The sequence below is a fragment of the Lolium rigidum genome, chromosome 5, assembly GCF_022539505.1.
Source record: "Lolium rigidum isolate FL_2022 chromosome 5, APGP_CSIRO_Lrig_0.1, whole genome shotgun sequence".
Lineage (NCBI taxonomy): Eukaryota > Viridiplantae > Streptophyta > Magnoliopsida > Poales > Poaceae > Lolium > Lolium rigidum.
The window spans coordinates 51632234-51652979 of NC_061512.1; the positions used below are offsets into that span (position 1 = coordinate 51632234).

The following is a 20746-nucleotide window of genomic DNA, read 5'->3' on the forward strand; positions in this document are numbered from 1 at the left end:
TGCCGACCGGTCGACCGCACGGAGCGCCGGACCCGCCGGTCGAGAGCCCGTTGACCGGGCGCAAACCGGATCTCGTCGGCTCCTCCTTTGGAGCCCGGCTGCCGGCCGGTTGACCGGCCAGCACGCCGGATCTGGCCGGGTTGCCGGCCCGGCTGGACCGGGCTGGTGACCGGATTTCTCCCCGTAACCCCTTTTTGATTGTTGTTGAAATGGGGGGTCTCCTTTAGCCTTCTTGTTCCTTTGATACACCATTTACGCCTCATTGCCTAATACCTGAGATTATCCTTATAAACACATTAGGCCAAATACTTTAGCACGGTGTCATCGTTACCAAAATAATGGATAAGGGTGAAATACCCTTACATCCTGGTATCCATACTCATCTTCATTACACTAAGGAGCAACCCTATGAGCCCATAAAGACGAAGTAACACACAGTCGATATTCATATGTTACCATCATAGAAGCACATAAAAGTTCAAAACTTGACAAAATACTCGTGACATACTATATGGAAATCATAGTCAATCCATCTTATGCCCTGAAGAACATGGGGAACTACTCACAACGGAGAAACATGATGATGATCAGTGGCACATGGTATACAACACAATCTGAAAATATAACTTCCTCACTAAGTAACAACAAGTTACCGAGAACAAGCATGAACACAACACTAGAAACTTATTTAGGGTTCCGATCTATCACAAACTATGAGGGGGTGAAGGGGTTCTTCGAAATAGAGTTTGTGTTGATGTTGGGGATAATGGTGATGTTGATGGAGAGACTCTCCCTATGCCAATGAGGGGTTGTTGTTGACGATGGCTTTCGATTTTCCCACGGAGAAGACTTTGGCTTCCGCCGTCGCCTCTGTAAATCTCGAGAAAATTATAACGTGGGATTTTTCGCGATATGGAGCTGCTGATAAAAAGACGAAGGGGAGGCGATGCACGAGGGCAAGTAAGCCCCCATGGTGCGTCAAGGGTATCGAGATGCACCATGGGCCCCACTTTGGGCCTCGTGGCCTTCCTCGTGGTAGTTTTCCTTGATTTATTTGAGCCCACGAAGGTCCCTGAAATATAAAAATACAAAAAATGATGTTTTCTGCTTGCGATAAATCAAATACCAAAACAAGGGACTTATAAGAAAGTCCCCTAAATCTTATAAATAATGCAATATCAATGCAAATAACAATGAGAACTATAATTATATGATGCATATATGGTAATATAAAATGCATGTATCACATGTTGTGCCATCCATGTATCGTGCCCTGTTTCGGTGGCGCTCGGATTGGATCAAGTGGCAGTGGAGCCCAACGTGGTTGTGGTGCTCCTCCTGCCGAAGGTTCCCAGCGCCAATTGGGCGACTCTGTGAACTCTCGCGGATGCTACAGCTAGGGCATGCGCATGGGAAATCATCCTGGAGGCATGCGTCCTTAACTTTACATATTCCGGATCGAGGTCTATGGTAGGAAGCATGTCGGGGATCATGGCAGTTCCTATCTCAAATGCTCGTGTCAAATGGAGAAGATCCCAAAGAGTACTACAAGCGGACCGAGAGAAGTATGTTTATCAAAAATTGATATTTTGCAGCAGTGTCCTCGACAAGTGGGGCGATAATGAAAATTTTCAATCTTGGCGGTGCTCTTTGAGTTCGGTGTCTTCGTTTATTGGGTCAAAAATCTAGGTATGTCCTTTGGTTGTACCTAGCAACTTTGGATCCCTAGTCATTTCCTTTTCGAATGCATTGTCTGGAGAATAGACCCTTTTGAGGGTGAATACCCGAGATCTGACCATAATGGTTAGGTCGACAAACGACGGTGTTTTTGCACTATTATATTCCCTGGAGCTATCATTTTTGGAGAAACCTTTTTGAAATCATTGTGTTGTCACCACTCGACGGTGCTATTCCTCGTTGTTATTCTATGTTTGCTTCGGCATGGTCTTTGTTTTCTTCTTATTTTTTTCGCCTCTAGTGCATCATTAATGTTTTTACTTGCTAGTCATTAGGTTGTTGGAGAGGCTAGATGTAATTGATATCATCTTAAAATTAAAATATTCCCTTTACCGAAAAGGTAGGAATGACGAGTCCCCGTTAGGCGCTTCCACTCACCAACTCTGGATGCTCCACGCATCTACCCTTTCTCCACTCTTACTCATCGCTGAGAGAAGCATTATTAGATATCATGCAAAGCACATAAAAATTTATATAGCTGGTTCTTATAAATAAACTAATGTCAAGCAGAAAGAAAGCATGAATCTTAGTTACCTCTGTTAGATTGCATATAGCACTTCATACATATAGCAAGATGGTCGATAATCTATTTAGAGGTCATGTGAACAAGTATATATGACAATTCTTATGCATCATTAGTGAGAATAAAATGACAAAAAAATCCTCGCTCACCTAGCACGATGCAGCCGGGGGCCTGGACATATTTAGACCGTGATCAGCAGTGGAGTTCATCACCATGGTGCACATGAGTAGAGAAGAAGGAACAGCGGCTCAGTGGTGTACGACAAGGCATAGAGAACACCGCAACCATTTGCAAACCATCTCTTGACACCGAAAAAGTGTCCGGCTAGCAGATGGAAGTGTCAAAGCTCGAAATGTTGTTTCACGTGATGAAGGGAGACATCGACTCACCTAAGGCTCAATGCACAAGAATTGGGCTGCTGGCAGGTGACCTTTTTTTAGATGAATCAGGGTTGAGTATGACACATTAGAGAGCTTTTGTCCCACCGTTTTCCCTCTATCTTTCTACTGATATCACCAAAAAGCCATGGCAAATAAAGGATGCATTAAAGAAAACATTTTACGCACAAATAAAAACAGATTTGCAAAAAATGATTAATGTTCTAGGACCAAATCAAATAGAGTAGATTGACTCCTTTTATCTCAGCCTCAAGTAGAGAGAGGTACATCAACATGAGCGACAACCTACCCTCCTCATGGATACAGAGATGTTGCATTCCTCCTGTCGACGTCCTTCCATAATACCGTTTCTTAGTGAGAGATGGAGGAGCTCAAGAAAGAGAGTAAGTACCTGAGCATGTGAGGGAGAGATGGAGTACAACATCTTCTCCCGGTGCCGGCATGGCGTGCGGAGACGGGCTACGCTCCTCCCTCCGTCCCCCACTCGTTCGTCTACGAGACGTCATGGTGGGCGCCCCTTGCTTCTCCCATTGAGGGGGAACTCAAGCTCAGCCAGGAGGCAGTGGCAGCAAGCAAAGAGAGAAACGGTAGAGAAGGGTATGGTTGCCGGCGACATGGATGGTTTGTGGTGGGGGGTCGACGCCCTTCGTCATTCGTGGCGGGGATGAGGCGTTGACGGTGAAGGGGACGATGTGCGGTGGAGATCGACATGAGGCGATTTAGGGGAGGGTGAGCACCTCGATGTACACCTCAAGGTGGCAACCTCGTCATTGGTGGCAACGTGCTGCTTCCGCATGGCATCCATCGGCGATGGCGACAACGAGGCGGTACTGCTTCTGCCGGGCAGTCCCGACGATGGCAATGGTGAGGCGAGAGGTGATTCAGCCAGGAATGGTCGGGAGGTCGAGCAGAGAGGGGATTTGGGAGGAGAAGCGCGACATGCGATTGGCTGCTAGGATTTTTTTTAATGTGGGCTTCTTCTTTTATATGTGGTATAAGAGCAGTCCGACCACTACATACGGCAATCGTGGTGGATGCTCAACAAGGCGCCCATTGTCTTGCATCAATTATACCCTTTGAATGGTTCATTTCCTTGACAAGCATACCGGGCAACTCGAATCTTCACAGAGCCAATCCGAGTTGGGGTTTTGAGCTCATTAAGTTAACCGCTCCAGTTATACTTTTAGTGGAGCTGGTTAGATTTTCACCCTTAATAGTCCACAAATTGTTTCTTGTAAGTACACAATTAATATTATATCGAACCGTGGAGTAAAAGGAATATAGGAGTCAATGCATGCTTTCATGATTAACGAGAATAAAAGTGAGTACACTATTGATATTCATCAAAACAGCAAAATCCACCGACAAAATTGGATCAGAAGTTAACAGTTAGTTGGACGATTCTTGTCAAATCTTCTTACCTAATGACCATGGGTGCAAGAGTCAAACATCTCCCCAACTAACACACCATCTTCACTGTCATATGCAAATGGTGGGGTAGAAACAGTGTGGGCACATACGCCCTTTCTCTCCACATGAGACCAAAAAGGCAGTAAGAAAAGAAAAATAAATAAGAACAGCTAAAGTGCTAAACCATCACTTTCTAATTCTTTGCATAGTCTATTAAGTGATTACATTATAGCATGTTTCTCGCAAACGAACCAGCATTAGTGATCACTGTTATCAACACCATCATCACATTATAGTGCTAACTAAATCCACTAGCCATGATGAGTGATTTCAGCACACGGTGCAAGAAAGTGGAGATTGGGAGAAAACCAGGTAACCTATCTGTGCGTAGGGTTTTTAAATACAAACGGCTAGTACATGCCCGCATGGCACTTCCCTGGTGCCATAATGCAATCACATGAACATTTCCCGCCCAAAGTCCGGGCACCACGTTCCTATACTTGCATGCAAATCAATTCTTTGACCAATGCACACATCTCCACACGGTATTCTTCAGCACACATCTCCACACGGTATTCTTCAACAAAATCTTGTACAATATGATTGATTTCTAAATAATGGAAGCACATTTTGTGTGATAAAAATCACAGAGAATCTACATGCATATATCTAAAAAGATCAGTCAATTCCTCTAGTAATTTTATTATGCCTAAATAATGGAAAGACATTGTTATATGCAAAAAAAAAATCACAGATAAATGGATTAGTTTACTTGTACACTACATACACGTTAGGATCAGCTACACCTGTTCTTATTTCCCTCACTAGGAGGCTGAGAATATGAGGTGTTGTTGCACTTAACCATGGGCAGACCAGCTTTTGGCTATCTTTAGCAGGACATGATAAAAATCACAAGAAGTGCAAATTCTCCCCCATTATCTTTTCTTGGCTCAAGGCTACAAGCACAGGAATTAAAGCAAAAGGGAGGACAGACAGGTTGAGGAGGAGGAAGAAGAAGAGAAAGCCCAATTAAAGGCAGATGCGGCAATGCAAGGCTGGCCATGGTGGTGGTGCTGCTGCTGCTATCCAACTCCAATCTAGATTTCCTTTCTATCTTTAGGAGGAGGTAGCTGCTTTGGATTTGCGTTTGCATTTGCTTGTGGCGTGTGGAGAGGAGGCAGAGGAGACAGGGGAGGAGGAAGAAGGTGGGGGGCGCCAAAACAGAGGAGCCCTCCCCTGTTTCTTGCTCCTTCTCCTGGTTGGTTTCTTCTCGCTCCTCTCCCTGTTTGATTTTCTTGGTCATTGCCGGCGGCACCGTGGTCGGGCCGCCGCGTTGGCGTTGGCGGCATGGGGTGCGCCGTGTCGAAGGGGGCGGCGCAGGGATCGCCGGGGTACGACGTGTCGTCGGCATCGGGGTACGAAGCGGTGTCCCGTAGCGCGTCGGCGTCGGCGTCGATATGGAGCAGGCCTGTGCGGCTGGAGGCGCTTGATCTTGGCGGCGATGGGGAGGAGCAGGAAGGCGTGCCCGGCAACATCATCGTCGCCGGCGCCGGCACGGCGCGGCTGGGCAACCTGCACCGCTACATCGAGTGCGAGCAAGCGGCGGCCGGGTGGCCGGCGTGGCTGAGCGCCGTGGCCGCCGAGGCAGTGCAGGGGTGGGTCCCTCTCAAGTCCGAGAACTTCGAGAAGCTGGAGAAGATCGGGCAGGGCACGTACAGCAGCGTGTTCCGCGCCCGGAGCCTGGAGACGGGCCGCGTGGTGGCGCTGAAGAAGGTGCGGTTCGACAGCTTGGAGCCGGAGAGCGTTCGGTTCATGGCGCGGGAGATCGTCGTGCTCCGCCGGCTGCAGGGCCACCCCAACGTGGTCGGCCTCCATGGCCTCATCACCTCCCGCTCCTCTCCTAGCATCTACCTCGTCTTCGAGTACATGGAGCACGACCTCGCCGGGCTCGCCTCGTCCTCCGCCGCCGACAGCTCCTTCTCCCAGCCCCAGATCAAGTGCTACATGCGGCAGCTGCTGGCGGGGCTGGAGCACTGCCACGCGCGCGGGGTCATGCACCGGGACATCAAGTGCGCCAACCTGCTCGTCAGCGCCGACGGGCAGCTCAAGATCGCCGACTTCGGCCTCGCCAACCTCTTCTCCTCCTCGCCGCAGCAGCCGCCGCTCACCAGCCGCGTCGTCACGCTCTGGTACCGGCCACCGGAGCTCCTCCTGGGCGCCACCGCCTACGACCCCACCGTGGACCTCTGGAGCGCCGGCTGCGTCTTCGCGGAGCTCCACGCCCGCCGCCCCGTGCTCCAGGGCCGCACCGAGGTCGAGCAGATCCACAAGATCTTCAAGCTCTGCGGCTCGCCGCCCGACGCCTACTGGCGCCGCCTCGGGAACGTGTCGTCCTCGTCGTCCGTGTTCCGGCCGCAGGTACCCTACGAGAGCCGCCTCGGGGAGACCTTCGGGTCCGCAATGCCCGACGCCGCGCTGCGCCTCCTCAGCACCCTCCTCTCGGTCGAGCCCGCCGCCCGCGGCACTGCCTCCTCCGCCCTTGCCTCGAACTACTTCGCCCACGCGAGCGAACCACCGTCCGCGATGATCCCTCCCAGGTGCGCGGCGCCGAACAGGGAGATGGACGCTAAGCTCCGGGATGAAGAATCGAGGAGGAGGAGGAACGAGACGGCGAAGCGGCTGTCGAGGGCGCACAGGAGCATGCAGGACACCAGCAGCAGCCAGCGGCATCACGGCCACGTCCACGCCGAGGAGTCGCTCCCCCTGGAAGTCGAGCCGGTGGTGGCCGCCAGCAAGCGCCATGACGACGACGCCCGGCCAACGCCGGCGCCGTGCGCCAGGCAGGAGGAGGACGCGCCGGCTCGGCTCGCCGACCACGTCGCTCTCAGCGCCGGCCCCGTGCAGCTCGCCGCGTCCACCGGATTCGCGTGGGCCAAGAAGCCCAGAGTACCCGACGCGGCGGCGACCAAGAGGAGCTCCTCCAGGAGGACCAACAACACCGACGGTGGCGACGCCGCAAGCACAGGAGCAACAACCACCACCACAGCTCCATACGAGGTGGAGAAGCAGGAGATGATCAAGCAGTGGGCGCAGGTTGCAGAGGCCTTCGGTTCATCTCAGCCCTACAACAGCAGCAGGTCCATCAGGGAACCACTGGACGGCAAGCAGCTCAAGACCAGCAAGGTCTGCACTTCACATCAAAATCTCTTACAAATTACTGACATACATATGATCATTTTACTTATCGATCTGGAGCTCATTTTCTCCCATGGATTCAGAAGAACAAGGGGAAGAAGATGAAGAGGGTGGACTACTCGGGCCCGTTGCTGTCGCGCGTCGACGATCTCCTCCACCTGCAGAGCCACGAGCAGCAGATCCGGCGAGCTGGCCGCCGGTCGTGGTTCCACAAAGGTGAGCGGCCACCTCACGATGCAATGCATACCTGCAGGGAAATTCATTAACCTGAAACCTCCATTCCCACCTCATTCTTCTTCTTCTTCTCCACAGGAAGCAAGAGGGAGCAGCAGCAGCACTAAGAAAGAGGTACACACGTACGCCATGATCATACAGACAGAGCTCCAGCAGCTGGAGTTCGTCTTTCTCTGCTGAATGCTGACTCAACCAAATCTTGTCAGCGATGCGCGCCAAGCGTGCTAGGCCCTGTGTAGAAGGCTGGGATTTTTTTTGTTTCCCTGACTCCTGGCGGGAATTGAAATGTTTCACGCAAAATTCCTACGTTTCAAACGGGAATGGTATACCATTCAGGCTTTCTGTATAGCAAGATTGTATAGAGCTGCCGATCAACAATGCACGTACCGTAGCGTCCACTTCTTTGTCACTTCCATCTCCTGTATTCTTCCCTCGTCACTAGCCCAGTGGGTTGCGTACTGCTAATAATATGCCGCACTTGTTTGTGCTTGCTGCTCACTCCATTGTTGTTCCTAAGGCGTAAATTCCGAGTCTTCGGAGAATTCGTTTTGGTCATAGAGTTTTAGCACCAGGAATATCAAAACTAGTTACTATTGTCTTCAGAATTAGCAAATTCAGATTTTGATTATGTTAGCTAGGTCCAGGAGCAGTTTCAGAATGGGATGTTTCAAATAGATGGAGGATGGCATAGCGGCATAGCCTGATATCAAACAATGTACATTCAACGGCATTACATGATATTAGAAGACCAATAACAGATAAATTAAATAAATAAATTGATAAGGCAGACAAGATAGTGCCGTCAATTCCTGAATCGCGGAGCTCACAGATTTCGCGTAAAATTCATCTCACAAACCCAGATTGCCAAAGAACTTGACTATATATGCAGGTTTGTACACAACTTTGCGGTGGAGCTGTTGGTCTATTTGCAGAGCGACGCAACCCTTAAGTTCCAAGCCCACACAGCAAAAGCAAGCTCATCAAGCTTCAAGGGTCAGAACTTGTAAGCCCCAGGCATCCGTCTTGAGGTCCTGACTGAAACTTCAGGTTTAACTTAGATGCAAGAAGTGTCAATCTTCGTCGCAAAGGAGTGTTGGTATCTGCCCATGATCGACGAAATCAAGCCGGTTTAGCCTTACACTGCACAGGACATTTTCAGGGAGTTCTTCTTGCTTCTGAGCCTGCATGAAATGCTCAACATGTTCAGTTCACCAAGATATTAGCTCGCTTGGCAACTTATCAATAAGAATGGTTCATCATTTCACCTGTATGGTGAGACCTAGATCAATTACACCGTGTTTCAGCCGTTCTCGAAACGCTTCAAGCCCTTTCCTTGATATGAAGCTAAACCGGTGCACATCAAGGTCGATCTCCAAGTAATTTGATCCCTGTAAGAACCCCACATGCCACGCATGAATCTCTTTTTATTTTGTGGCAAATTTCATGCATGAATCAAGATGCAAGAAAAAATAAACAAGATGACAACAATAAAAATATTACTTACCACATAAAAGTTGTGTTGAGGCCGTGACAGAACTGGCTTTTCATTATAAGCCTGCACAAGTTTTCTCTCTGCAGAACTCAGATTCATATCGTCCGGGTTAACCAACCCTGTCAATATTTTCAATCTTTCTCTGTAAGGTACAGTTGAATCTAATGGAAACCCCTTGACCTTCTCTATCTCATCACTTACAAGTCTCTGAGAATAAGATAGAAAACAGAGATTGATGACATGTCAGTTCAGGTCTTCAGGATTAACCCGAATCACTGCCCCGCAAACAAGGCAAGAGAGAAAAATTACCTTGATACTCTCATAAAACTGAGGAGAAATCTCTTTCTCGAAGTTTTCATTCAGTTTGAAATACAATACTAGATTAATCCCTTCACCGTCGCTGTCACCAAGGAAGATAGCAGTTGGATATGTAGGCATCTGGGTGCAAGAGATATACTCATTAGTAATCATTGCAACATCTAGGGAGTTCAAACTGATATGTTAATTAGAATTAGTGCAAAAAATAGTGCTGATGATCATACCTGAATATTTACAATAAGTAAGGAAGGAATTTTCTCGCTTGGCTGTATAGATGGAAGCTCAATATGCTGGGCAATGTGATGTATTTTCCTTTGCGACATGAACATGTCCACACCAATCGGACTGTATGGACAACTTGATGGGGCAGCTGACTTCTTTTTGTCTCTACAAGCATGGAAATCATAGAAATCAAAACCAAGTTGATGTGTTACAACACATCACGACCAAGATTGCACCAACTCTTACCTGAAAAAGGTTTCTCCGCGTAGCTTGAAGTTTGAAGGCTCAAGAATGGACCAACAACCTTCCAATACTTTCTCGCTGGCTTGAGGAATCAATAGTCCGGCTCTTGGACGGATCAAGTACCTCCTAGAAGAGCCTGTGGATAGAAGTTCAACATCAAGCCATACTTTTACAAAATTGCCATATCGGTCTAAATCGAAAAAAAATGGTGAAACACATCAGAGCAAAACTCACATATTTCAGTAGTTTGCTCTCCATCAAAAGATTTTCTGGTGAAAGAGAGCCTGACAACTCCTGACTTCTTCTTTTGGCCCCGCGGGCTCGCTACTCCCAACGGCTGGACCTTATTAGCATGCCGAGGCGTGCACACCGGTGTCAAACTTTTGAAGATACTTTCATGACATTTTTCTCCATCTTTGAAAGACTTCAAGGCATTGCCCTCCTCGCCTCTTCTAAGTTTCGTCAGCATTTTTACGCCGCCCTCATTTCTTGCCTTTGCTTCCTCCATCTTTGCGCTGAAGACATCGGATGCTTCCGAGCTTGCGATTTTAAGCCTCTCTGCTTCCTGAACACCGGGTTGGCTTGATTTATCCATGTTGTTTGCATCTCTTGTTAGGTACTGTCCAACAGCTTGAGCAACAGATGAACCGTCGAAAATCTTCTCAAACTTCTGTATGCAATCAGCAATGCAGGAAGCATCTTCACACTGCAACAATTGTGTCATTCCTGCACTCGATATGGCAGGCAAGTCTGCAAGAAAAGATTCTGCATAAATACATAGAACTAATAGTTCATATTCCTAGTGATAATCGATCATGTCGAGAGGAAATACGATACCTCCGTTGACACTGCTGAAGTCTTCATCAGAATCAGACTCCAAAATACTGACAGAATCAAACCATGCTTCTTCTTCACACACAACTGGACCAATAGGAGAAAAAAAAATTAACTCTCAGTGAATGCGAAGGCTTTATATCCTGAAATGAGATATGAAAGTACCATGAAAATGAAAATTTCAGTAATTACCGTTTCCATTCTCTGAGTCTAGCTCACTGTGATGCCACTGCAACTGTGTGAGATGGAATGTTACATTCGAGACAACTTCTCCCGAAGCAGGACAGCTCCCTGCATCGCTGGGGCGTACGGCAGGCGTGTTCCTCGAAACCTTTCCACGGTAGCGGCGATGTATGTAGCGCAATCTCTGCGGCCTCCGCCTTCTGGTTGTAGACACGCAGGCACCCATGGTACCTGTGAGAGGATCTCTTCCTCTCACGGGGTTTCACCAGAATGTAGACCTTCAGGAAGCTGGAAAAGACAGGTTCAGGAGAGATCAGCAAACTTTTTCTTCACAATTTACGCCTACCCTAGATTGCTTGTGCGTCTAGAAGTTGGTTGCCTAATTCATGCAACTATATGGAAAACAACTAGCTGATGCATAAAAATTTGATAAAGCGAAATAAGATTCAACTCAAGAAATAGGCCCCCTCCGCCTCCTACTGAAGATCTGGAGGGTGCTTAATTCAGAACTTAACAGAGCTCGAAATGAGGGGAAATAGCAACGCACATGCATTGGTCTCAGAACAAGATGCAGAAACCAAAGGAGACGATGAAACCATGAACGTGTTCCTTACTGTGGCAACAGAGGCCAGAGATAGCAAATTTGTTCAGCGGCAACACACATGGGACTAGAAATAGTACCTGATGATCAAAAGGAGCAAATGCGGTCAAGAGATATGAGGCCTGCCAATCACCAGCGCACGTTCCACCCCTCGCGACAGCCTGCGAATAAATTGACGAATTAAAATCGGACATGCATACATGTACTACGCAGGCTCATAACATTAATCAAAAATAACAGTTGGTCTGCCCATCAATATGTATATAACAGCTGCATAACTGGTCTGAATCTGGGAAAATATGCAGGAAGATGCATTGTTTAAAAGGAAACCAGCAGTACTGCGAACAACTAGCACAAAACAATAAATAAACATGCGTGGAGATTCTGCAAAGTTTGATCGCTCCTTGAACCAGCAAGTTGACTGGATGTGCCTCTTCAAGAGGCAGCCAACACAGAAACCCATGGCTTTGTTGTGCTGTACTAATTAAAATAGTCGGTGGACCGGAAGTAGCAACAGAGCTGGATCTTGCTTCCCATCCGCGAGAGCTTGGTTGGAAAAGGAAAGGAGAGGAGATCAAATGGCGGACAGCGAGAGCCTGAAGAACTTGGATTCACGTCGGAGAAGACTAATTATTAATCCCGCAGATGACAGCACGCATGGCTGAATGAATCGGAGAAAAGAGCGCAGGCAGATTAGTCAAATGCAGGGGCACCAGCTCGATCAAGAACTGGCCTCCTTTGCAGCATAAGAAATCCAGACTGAATTCAAACAGAAACTGGTAATAGACTAATAGAGCAGCAGCATTGGTAGAGAAGCATGAGCACCGTCGGTCTGGGTGTGCTCTGCCAGGAAACCAAACCCGCCGGACAAAAGAAGACCAAGGGGAGAGGTTTGCAGGTCGGGCGGAAACAGGCAGATAGCCGCCTCCTTTGCTGCCAAGAACGCCAGAGATCCCCTCCGGAGCTCCCGGAAACAGAACAAGAAGAAGAATCGGCCGAGCGAGAGAGACACGTACCTGAGGCAGGCGCGCGGGCGCGCGGCGAGCAGCACCGGCCGGCGTCGAGGTGGCCGGTCCGGAGCAGATTGATTGCAGGGTGGATAGCCGGCAGAAGCGAAGTCGCCGAGGTGGTGCTGGTAGTGGTGATGGTGCGGGAATCGTATCGCATACACGTAGTATATACCTATACTCCCCACGTGGACGGAATCGGGAGCTGGGCGGGGAGAAGCTTCAGAGTATATAGTTCTCAGGCTTCAGAGTCCCAGAGAAAGGTCGGAGACAAGAGAACCAAAAAAATTATCAGAGACGCGCGAGGGCTACGCTACAGTTTCGGAATCCGGGTTCCTGTTCCCTTCGGGATCTCATTTTATCCCAGACCTTGTTCGTTCGGAGTTCGGGAGAAATTTGCTCTCGTTTCGGACGCAAATAAATTCGTTGGTTGCGCGTTTGGGGCAGTTTGGTGGGCGGTTGACGCTTCACTGCTGCCCCATAGGCAGGCGGGTCAGCTACAGTGCATGCTGTTACGCGTTCCTGTTCATCGGATTTAGTGGCGAGAGAGAGAGATATCGTCGTCAGGTGCTGCTCGGTCGAACCCTCTGTCAGTGACCCAGTACCACATGCATACATGCATGCGCGCGTGTAGCGCAGTGCAGGGACTTTGATGATGGTGACCATCACTGCTTACCAATAATTCCGAATGTACTTGCTTACAAATTGAGTCCAGGCGCTGTGAACGATAACTTTGTTCACGAGTTGTTTTTTGGGAGGCAATTACATAAACCAGCAACTCTTGGGTCGTTGTTACATTACATGAACCAGTGACTCATTTTTTTTGTTGCACAACCTAGTGACTCAATTTTGTTGTTGCATACACAAGTGACTATAGGGATAATTATTTGCAAGAACATATACTGACTTGTTTACATCGTTTAACATAGACAGTTGGGGCCTTGGGTGCCCCAAAACATTTCCATTGCGTGTCAACCAAATCTAGAGGTGACGGCAATTAGGTGGCGGCTAGCCGACAGTGGTGGCTCAACGTAGGCGATCGGGGCGGTGATGAAACGAACTTGTCCCCGGTCCGCTTCCTTTCTTCGCAGACGGCAGCAACACAATGGGAGGTCTAGACGGTGGTTGGTTGTTGGTGGTCGCCGCCATCTACTCCGGGTGGTCGCATCGGGCCACCGTGCATGGAATTGGGCTGCCGCCGTCTTGAAAATGAAGGGTAGGCTGGCTTGCCCCGTCCGATGTATTTTTTTTTTGGCATGCACGTCGCACACAATAAGGCCACAATGGTAGCCGGGTCACCTATTAGGCACACATCCAAAGCCCTTGCTATTTGATAAACGGTCTAAACAAATCATTGCAATTTCTTGCAAATAATTACCTCAAGAATCACTGGTGAGTGTAAAAAACTTGAATTACCAGTTTGTTCAACGATGGCCCCGATATTTATCTGTTTGCGCAACTTCCTTTTTTGTGTGGAAAAACTCCATTCATGGTCAATTGCAAAGAGAACAAAAAAAAAATGGCAGAAACAACACGCCGGCACCAAAATTCCAGAGGGAGCGCGCCAACAGAGAAATGCAGCGGTGTAGTTTCTGCCGTTTGCTCTCGCTTTGTCGCCATGGTAATTACGCACGGGGATCCTCCGAATCGGACGGCCGGCTGCGCTGCCCGAGAGAGAAGCTAGATTATATTTAGCGTGCAGGGCACGCACGCAGACGCAGCGATAGGCCCAGAGCTCTCCATCATGACAAAATCCTGCTGAATCCAACGCTTGGCCTGCTGTTTTTATACTACTATCCTGCTTCCCCCTATTTCAATGCAATTTTGCGCTAGCTAGGTGTAGCGCCTATCACATCACTGCAAATTTCCTAGTATCAGGGTAATTTTCTGCCAAGATAACGTCATGTTTGATTCATAGGAATGTTGGAGGAAAACCATATAAATTGGAAATTTTCCTTTGGTGTCACTATTCATTCTTTTTATTCAATGGAACAGGCTGTAGAAAAAATGTAGGAATTTCCTTTGGTTTAGCTTTCATAGGGAAATCTAAGAAATTCCACAGTCCACTCAAACCTCTTTTTTACATTCCTACGCACAAAAAACGAGACAAAGGTCATAAGTTGCATGATAATAACTTAATCTTACCTTTACATTTATTTAAATTATGATTTTAAGGATGCCTGTGTTTTTCCTATTCCTCCGAATCAAGGACTAAAACTTCACAAGTTCATGTGCTTTAACAACCCTATATGATTACACATTTCCTGTATTTTTCTTGTTCCTACGTTTGTGAAATCCTGCGAATCAAACATGGCCTAAGTGTTTCTGTTCAAAGACAGCCAAAGCAGATAGATATTTTTAACACTACTAACTTTTAAAATGTGCGGTCACGTTACTCCAACTTTGGTTGTCCACAAAGAAAGCAACTACTAAGATTGGTCAAATAAAAATAAAATCATTCTATTTATTCACCCTAAAAGGATGATGTGTTGATATTGTTACAAACGGGCAAAAAAATGTGTTAGTAATACTTGAACGCGGGTGTATAATTCTTGGGGCGAGTGACAAGACTATGCTAAGGTTGTTAGTGGCGGCGGCCTCATCGAGACCTCCTCTCCCTTGTTCGTCTTCTCGGAGTCCATCTCCATCCGTGGCGGTGTCCCTTCTTAGAAGTCCTTCTCGAAGGTGTCTTTTTTTTAAAGGAGGGGTGATATCCTCCTTAGATGAAGGTCGCGGCATGTTAATCGAGTCCAGCCTATCCGGTAGAGTCTTGGGGCCATATATTCCTGTCGGACAAGCGATGGTCGTGTTCTGGTGAGAGTTGCCGATGCACGCCATTTTTCGCAGGAAGTGGAGAGAAAGTGAGCAATGGACAACATTCTTTGATGGGAAGATTTGAGCCTCTTTTATTTACCGTAAGGTGGCGAGGAGTTCAACTTACCATAACCCGTCTTAAAGAACTAAGGGAACCGACAAAAAAAATGCTACAAACAATGTCATTTAGAGACCAACTACTGAGCATGGATGTTGTGTCAACTAGGTTAAACTATATATCCTACAACCCTCTAGAAAGATATGTGTGAGTATGCTCGTATCCTTGATATTTGAGGATACTAAATGATCATAAATAAATACAGAAAATACATCGTATGGTACAAATCAACCTGCCGAGAATCATGACTTCGTCTCTTAGTAGTCTTAGGAATTAAATTTAATTACATGTTTTGAAAGCAGCAGTACCCCAAAATAAACTTATGTAAAGCATTGTTTTGCTTCAATATTTATGGTTATCACACGTATATTCATATTGGTAGAAGCTACACTTGTATAATTATGAATATTTTATTATAATGTTTATCCTCTTTCGATATGTAGTTAAAATTTCCAATTATAATGTATGTTTTTTTTGTTAAGATTGTTAGATACCGATCCTAACTATATAGAAAGGTAAATAAGCTTAGTATAAATTTAATATGTGGGAAATGTATATTCAAACAACTGATATAATGGTGGGGGTCCAAACCCCGTTATTTGGGACATTGACAATTTTCCCCTGGTTTGTAACTGATCTTTTGTCTCATCTTAACAACTTTGATAAAATGTGTTGTTTATATCTAAGGTGGTTTGACGTGTTTCTTATATGAAAGTTGATAGTGGAAGCTGTCTAATCCAACATTGGTTAATTGCTCCACCCTACGGCGCGTGGATCGAGCGATGGGAGACACCGATCGCCGCCTCTCCGGTCGTCAGATTAAACTTAACTCAATGTTTTAGATCCGCTCGGTCATCATAACAAAAAATCGTCGCACACAACATTTAAAAAATGTAAGCAACATTTTCGCGGAATTCCGTGCCGATGTGTCAAAGCAAGGAAAAAAGATGTCGCAATATTTTAAGCACACGCATGCAATAAAAAATCGTGTGTATGCAGCAAATCTTTGTTTTTTTTTGCGAATGGGTGCTTATATTACTCAAACACCAAACTTACAATCCTCCTTACATCAGGTATATCAAGAGGGCCAGTATATAACCAACCAGCAGAAGTAGCATTAATATGGCCCATGTTAGCGAGAGCATGGCTCACCGAGTTCTGCTCACGCTTAATATGCTCTACCTTATACTCAACTCCACTTCCCATCAGACGCTTGATTTCCTTCAGAAGAAATGTAACAGCTGATCGTTCTTCACCCGGTGTCTTAATCATCGTAATGGCTTTCAAACAGTCAAGGTTAAAGCACACCCCTCCATGCATGCAGCTAGCTCGGCTTCTAGGGGAGATGAGCAGTTCTCCAGGAATCGACATGAAGAGAAGATGTTCTCTCCTCTCTCATCACGCCGCTCCTCCCTGCTTGGACTCTCCATGGAAGGATCCATCAGTATTCGACTTAACCCATCCGGGCGGCGGCAGGGCCCAACTCTTCTCGCACTCAGCATCCTTAAGGTGCACATCAGGTTTATAGGGGCGATTTCCCAACTCACTGGCCGGCGCCTTCCCCTTAACATCATCAACTTGAGGGAAAAACTTGATGGTGTAAATTGATTCAGCATAGCTACACAGTAAATCTTTGTTGGTGACAGCAATTCACACACACAAGAAAAGAACCATCGGATGTATACACGGCGGAAGCGAATACTTGCAACGAGTAAGCGGTTGCAACGTAAACCCAACATTTGCAGCAGGCACCCAGAGGCATTGTAAAACAGCTGATGTGTTGGTAGCAGACAAAGGTAATTAAGCTTCCACTACGTGGAAAGAGCGTATATATGCAGCAAAGAGAGTTGTGAACTTGTGATGAACAAGGAGTCAAGGAGTGAGCCTATGCAACATGCCGGAGCGTCCGGAGTTCGCGAAACTGCGATGAACAAGTAGGTGATCGGTGGATGGTTGGGCGAGGTGGCTCGAGACGGGCCCGCACGATGTGGTCGCGACGGTGTACGGGTCAAGAAGACTCAAGGACAAACCCGCGCGCGCGTAGGTCCTGGTCGAGACGGTCTGAGTGGAAAAGGACGCGCGAATGGCTTCTTAACCACTGCGAGTACTCGTAATCATTGTGCACGCTCTGATGTGAATCCCAATAATGGAGACGTACACGTACGTTGGATCCGTGCGGCATGTGTCTCACTGACAGAAGAGAAACGTTGCTAAAAGAAAAGGCATCCTTGGATGGATTTCTGCCTTCGTTTTTATTTCTTTTTTGGTAATTTCCGCCAGCGGCTACAGGTAATAAAAAGTCTGCAGCGATACCCTGAAGTGGCGAAACGCGTGAGCGGAGAGAGCCAGCGTTGTGTAGGTGCAACAGTCATTCAACTACACGTCTTTATTCACTGCTCTCGCTCTTTGCATTCGGACAAACTTTTGGTACAACGTCAATTCCCTGCTTTTGAGCTCTTAGGGCATCTCCAACCCGGGGACGCAAAACGCAAAACGGACAGCCCGCGCGTCCGTTTGGGTAAAAACACGACCCAACGCGCGGACCCAAATGCAAAACGGACGGCCCACGCGGTCCGCCACGACCCAAAGCCGGCCAAAATTTGGGAGCGATTTGCGTGGTCACGGACGTGTCCGCGCGTCCGTCCGTGTCCGTTGTGTCCGCCCCAACCCCACTTGGCGCGTGCCTCTCCCTCCCACCCCACCTACCCATCTCTCTTCTCCGGCGTGAAGAGGCTGCCGGCGCCGCTGCAGAGTCGGCCGCGCCTCGCCAAAACGCGAGTGCCGCTGGCCACGCCTCGGGCCGCCGCCGCTGGCCGCCTCCGCTGGCCGCCTCCGCTGGGCTGATGCGTGCACGGCCAGAATCAGAGCGGCAAGAGCGGGGCTGCCGGGCGCGGCTTGGGCGTGGGCGGCGACGGCCTCGAGCTGACTCGCGCGCGTGGAGCTCTCCTCGGCCGGAGCCCTCCGCGCCGCTAGTCGCCCGCGCCGCCCATGGCCGCCGCGCGCTGCCGCTCGCCGCCGCGCTGCCGCCGCCGCCGCTGCCGCCGCCGCGCTCGCCGCTCGCCGCCGCCGCCGCGCGCGCCGCTAGTCGCCGCGCGCCGTCGTCGCCGCGCGCCGCCATGGCCGCCGCGCGCCGCCGCCGCCGCCGCCGCGCGCCGCGTCGCCGCGCCCCCATGGCCGCCGCGCGCTGCCGCCGCCGCCACGCGCCGCCGCCGCCGCGCTGCCGCTGGCCGCCGCGCGCTGCCGCGCCGCCCGCGCCGCCCATGGCCGCCGCGCGCGCGCCGCTCGCCGCCGCGCGCTGCCGCCGCGCGCCGCCGGCCGCCCGTGCCGCCCATGGCCGCCGCGACGCGTTCTCCGCTGCCGCCGCGCGCTGCCGCCGCGTGCTGCCGCTCGCCCGCCGCCGCCGCTCCACGGCCACCTGCTCCTCGCCGAGGCCGGCGCCGACTCGACGCGCTCGCCCTTCGCTCGTCCGGGCCGTCCACGCGCGAGGCGCTCATCGCGGCCGAGGTCGCCGTGATGCGCGTGGCGAGGGACTCGTCGGCCAAGGTCGCCTCGCTCGCCCCGCGTGCGTGTTGGCCAACTAGTACTAGTACTAGAGAAGATGAACAGTAATTTGGGTCTCACTGCGCGTTGGGGAATAAAAAAGGCCACGGACGTCCTCATCTGTCCGCGTCTCCGGAGGCCGACCCAAACAGCCAAAATCGGACGACCGGACGCGTCCGTTTAGGTCGTAGCGTTGGAGATGCCCTTAAATGGCAAGCCTCTTCTGTGTCACTGTGTCTGTGTGCGACTGAACCTTGACTGTCCGCCCGGCTGGCTGCGCCGTCGAGCAATCCATTCCATAATATCTCTGCGACTCTGCACGTCTGCGAGATACGGTCCATGGCCTGGCTATACACAAACTTTTATTTTTATTTTTAAGGATACAAAATCATAGTACTAATTACAAGTGTTCCAAGATAGTACTCTACTAAAATAATAGTCACTTATGCGCGGATAAATGGAGGTCGAGCTACATGTATATCTTCATTTTTTTTAGAAAAAATCTAAACCTAGCTACATGTAGATTTTTTTTGGAAACTTTAAAATATAAAATTTGAATTTTGAAAAATAAAAGACTACATGTAGCTCGTCCTCCATTTATAGTTTCCTCGTCGGCGGGTTTTTGGGCACAATAAAACCTCCAACAACCCCTTGCTGGCCCCTACGGAAGGGCGTGAAACGGGTGCGTCGACGCCTCGTGCCATGTAGGATTTCGATAGTGGGGCCTGCCATGGCAGCGATTCAAATGTCTCATCGCGTTTTAAATTACCATGCGGAGAAGGTTAGTCGTCATTATCAATGGACGCGTCGGTTCTCGAGGGGGTGGTGCGATGGGGCTATCAGCTTCACAGAGTTGGCATCCTCGTGCCGCCGTACTATCGGTTGCCTCTTAGCGTCCACTCACGTTTAGCCTAGCACTCAGCCTAGGTTCGGACGTTTATGCACATACAACCCAACTACAAGAGAGGAAAGCCAACTCCATCTCAAAAGCACGAACGGAAGGGAGGAGAAGAACTCTCCCTTATAAGCTTGTGGCACAGAGCCCATAAACAGCCGAAAACCGAATAATAATCGCTAATATTACGGGTTCGGTTTGGAAAACGGCGCAGATCAGTTACCGTAAACGAGCCAAAACCGAAAAAAGTGTCAACACCCGGATTTTTAAGTCCAGATGCCTATTATGCCATACATCGCAATCCCGGGAGTATTGTTTTTGTGAGACATAATAAATTGATATCACAGAGCATCATTCATTACAACTCATAATTGTCTTACATCAAAGGATCACATGATCCAGTCTTAATACAACATAGTGGATCTAAGGATCCAATACAAAACACACATCGGAAGTAGCATAGTAGCGGTCAATCTGTTCCACAGGCAACTGTTGACGTCAGGAGTAGTCCTAGTTATCATAGACGTCCTGCTGCCCATCTTCATGGTACTGGTTCTCCTCTTCATAGTCTGGCCATTTGAATAGGCAGAGACAAAGCCATGAGTACTTTAAAGTACTCGCAAGTTAATACTAGCGTAAGCACTATCAACTATAGTAAGGGGGTTCTAAGCTCTAGGTTCATTTGCATAAAGCCAGTTTTATTTCATAAGTACTTAGTAATAAAAGACTCTTGATTTGCCTAACTAACTCAAGTGGGAATATTAGTGTCATTCCCACAACTCTGTTGTGATTCAAGTCAAATTCACCTTTCAAGTTCAAGTCACCAGTCACATGTCACATTTTGAAAATGGTCTGATGATGGAACAGTATGGCCTTTCCAATCATCCATAACCGTGGACACGGCTATTCCAATAGTTTTACACTCTGCATAGGTCGCACACTTTTGCCACAATATTTGCAATAATCCGCCAGGGTTAACTGG

The 20746-nt window shown here is 48.7% G+C and overlaps 2 protein-coding genes across 2 annotated transcripts; one reads left to right on the forward strand and one right to left on the reverse strand.

Moving 5' to 3' along the window:
• The first annotated feature begins 5415 nt into the window (after positions 1-5415).
• On the forward strand, positions 5416-7604 carry LOC124655954 (protein IMPAIRED IN BABA-INDUCED STERILITY 1-like). Its single transcript, XM_047194777.1, has 3 exons — positions 5416-7251; positions 7347-7479; positions 7576-7604. Exons 1-3 carry the CDS (start codon positions 5416-5418, stop codon positions 7602-7604), a joined length of 1998 nt encoding a protein of 665 aa, XP_047050733.1.
• Positions 7605-8299: 695 nt separating this feature from the next.
• Positions 8300-11531, reverse strand: LOC124653313. The gene is made up of 10 exons (XM_047192381.1): positions 11471-11531; positions 10799-11077; positions 10610-10693; positions 10007-10522; positions 9776-9908; positions 9532-9694; positions 9299-9427; positions 9002-9196; positions 8763-8885; positions 8300-8678 (listed from the first exon to the last, which is right to left on the reverse strand). Exons 2-10 carry the CDS (start codon positions 11013-11015, stop codon positions 8568-8570), a joined length of 1671 nt encoding a protein of 556 aa, XP_047048337.1. The 5' UTR covers positions 11016-11077; positions 11471-11531; the 3' UTR covers positions 8300-8567.
• Between the last annotated feature and the right edge of the window lie 9215 nt (positions 11532-20746).

What these genes read in the sequence shown, in the direction of transcription:
- LOC124653313 (XM_047192381.1), bottom strand. Translation starts at nt 11,015, where the DNA reads ATGGGTGCCTGCGTGTCTACAACCAGAAGGCGGAGGCCGCAGAGATTG. An exon ending in CGCGGAGAAACCTTTTTCAG is followed by an intron (nt 9,695 to 9,775) that starts GTAAGAGTTGGT and finishes CCATGCTTGTAG; the next exon opens with AGACAAAAAGAAGTCAGCTG. An exon ending in ATCTAGGTCTCACCATACAG is followed by an intron (nt 8,679 to 8,762) that starts GTGAAATGATGA and finishes CATTTCATGCAG; the next exon opens with GCTCAGAAGCAAGAAGAACT.
- LOC124655954 (XM_047194777.1), top strand. Translation starts at nt 5,416, where the DNA reads ATGGGGTGCGCCGTGTCGAAGGGGGCGGCGCAGGGATCGCCGGGGTAC. An exon ending in AGCAGCTCAAGACCAGCAAG is followed by an intron (nt 7,252 to 7,346) that starts GTCTGCACTTCA and finishes CCATGGATTCAG; the next exon opens with AAGAACAAGGGGAAGAAGAT. An exon ending in CCGGTCGTGGTTCCACAAAG is followed by an intron (nt 7,480 to 7,575) that starts GTGAGCGGCCAC and finishes TCTTCTCCACAG; the next exon opens with GAAGCAAGAGGGAGCAGCAG.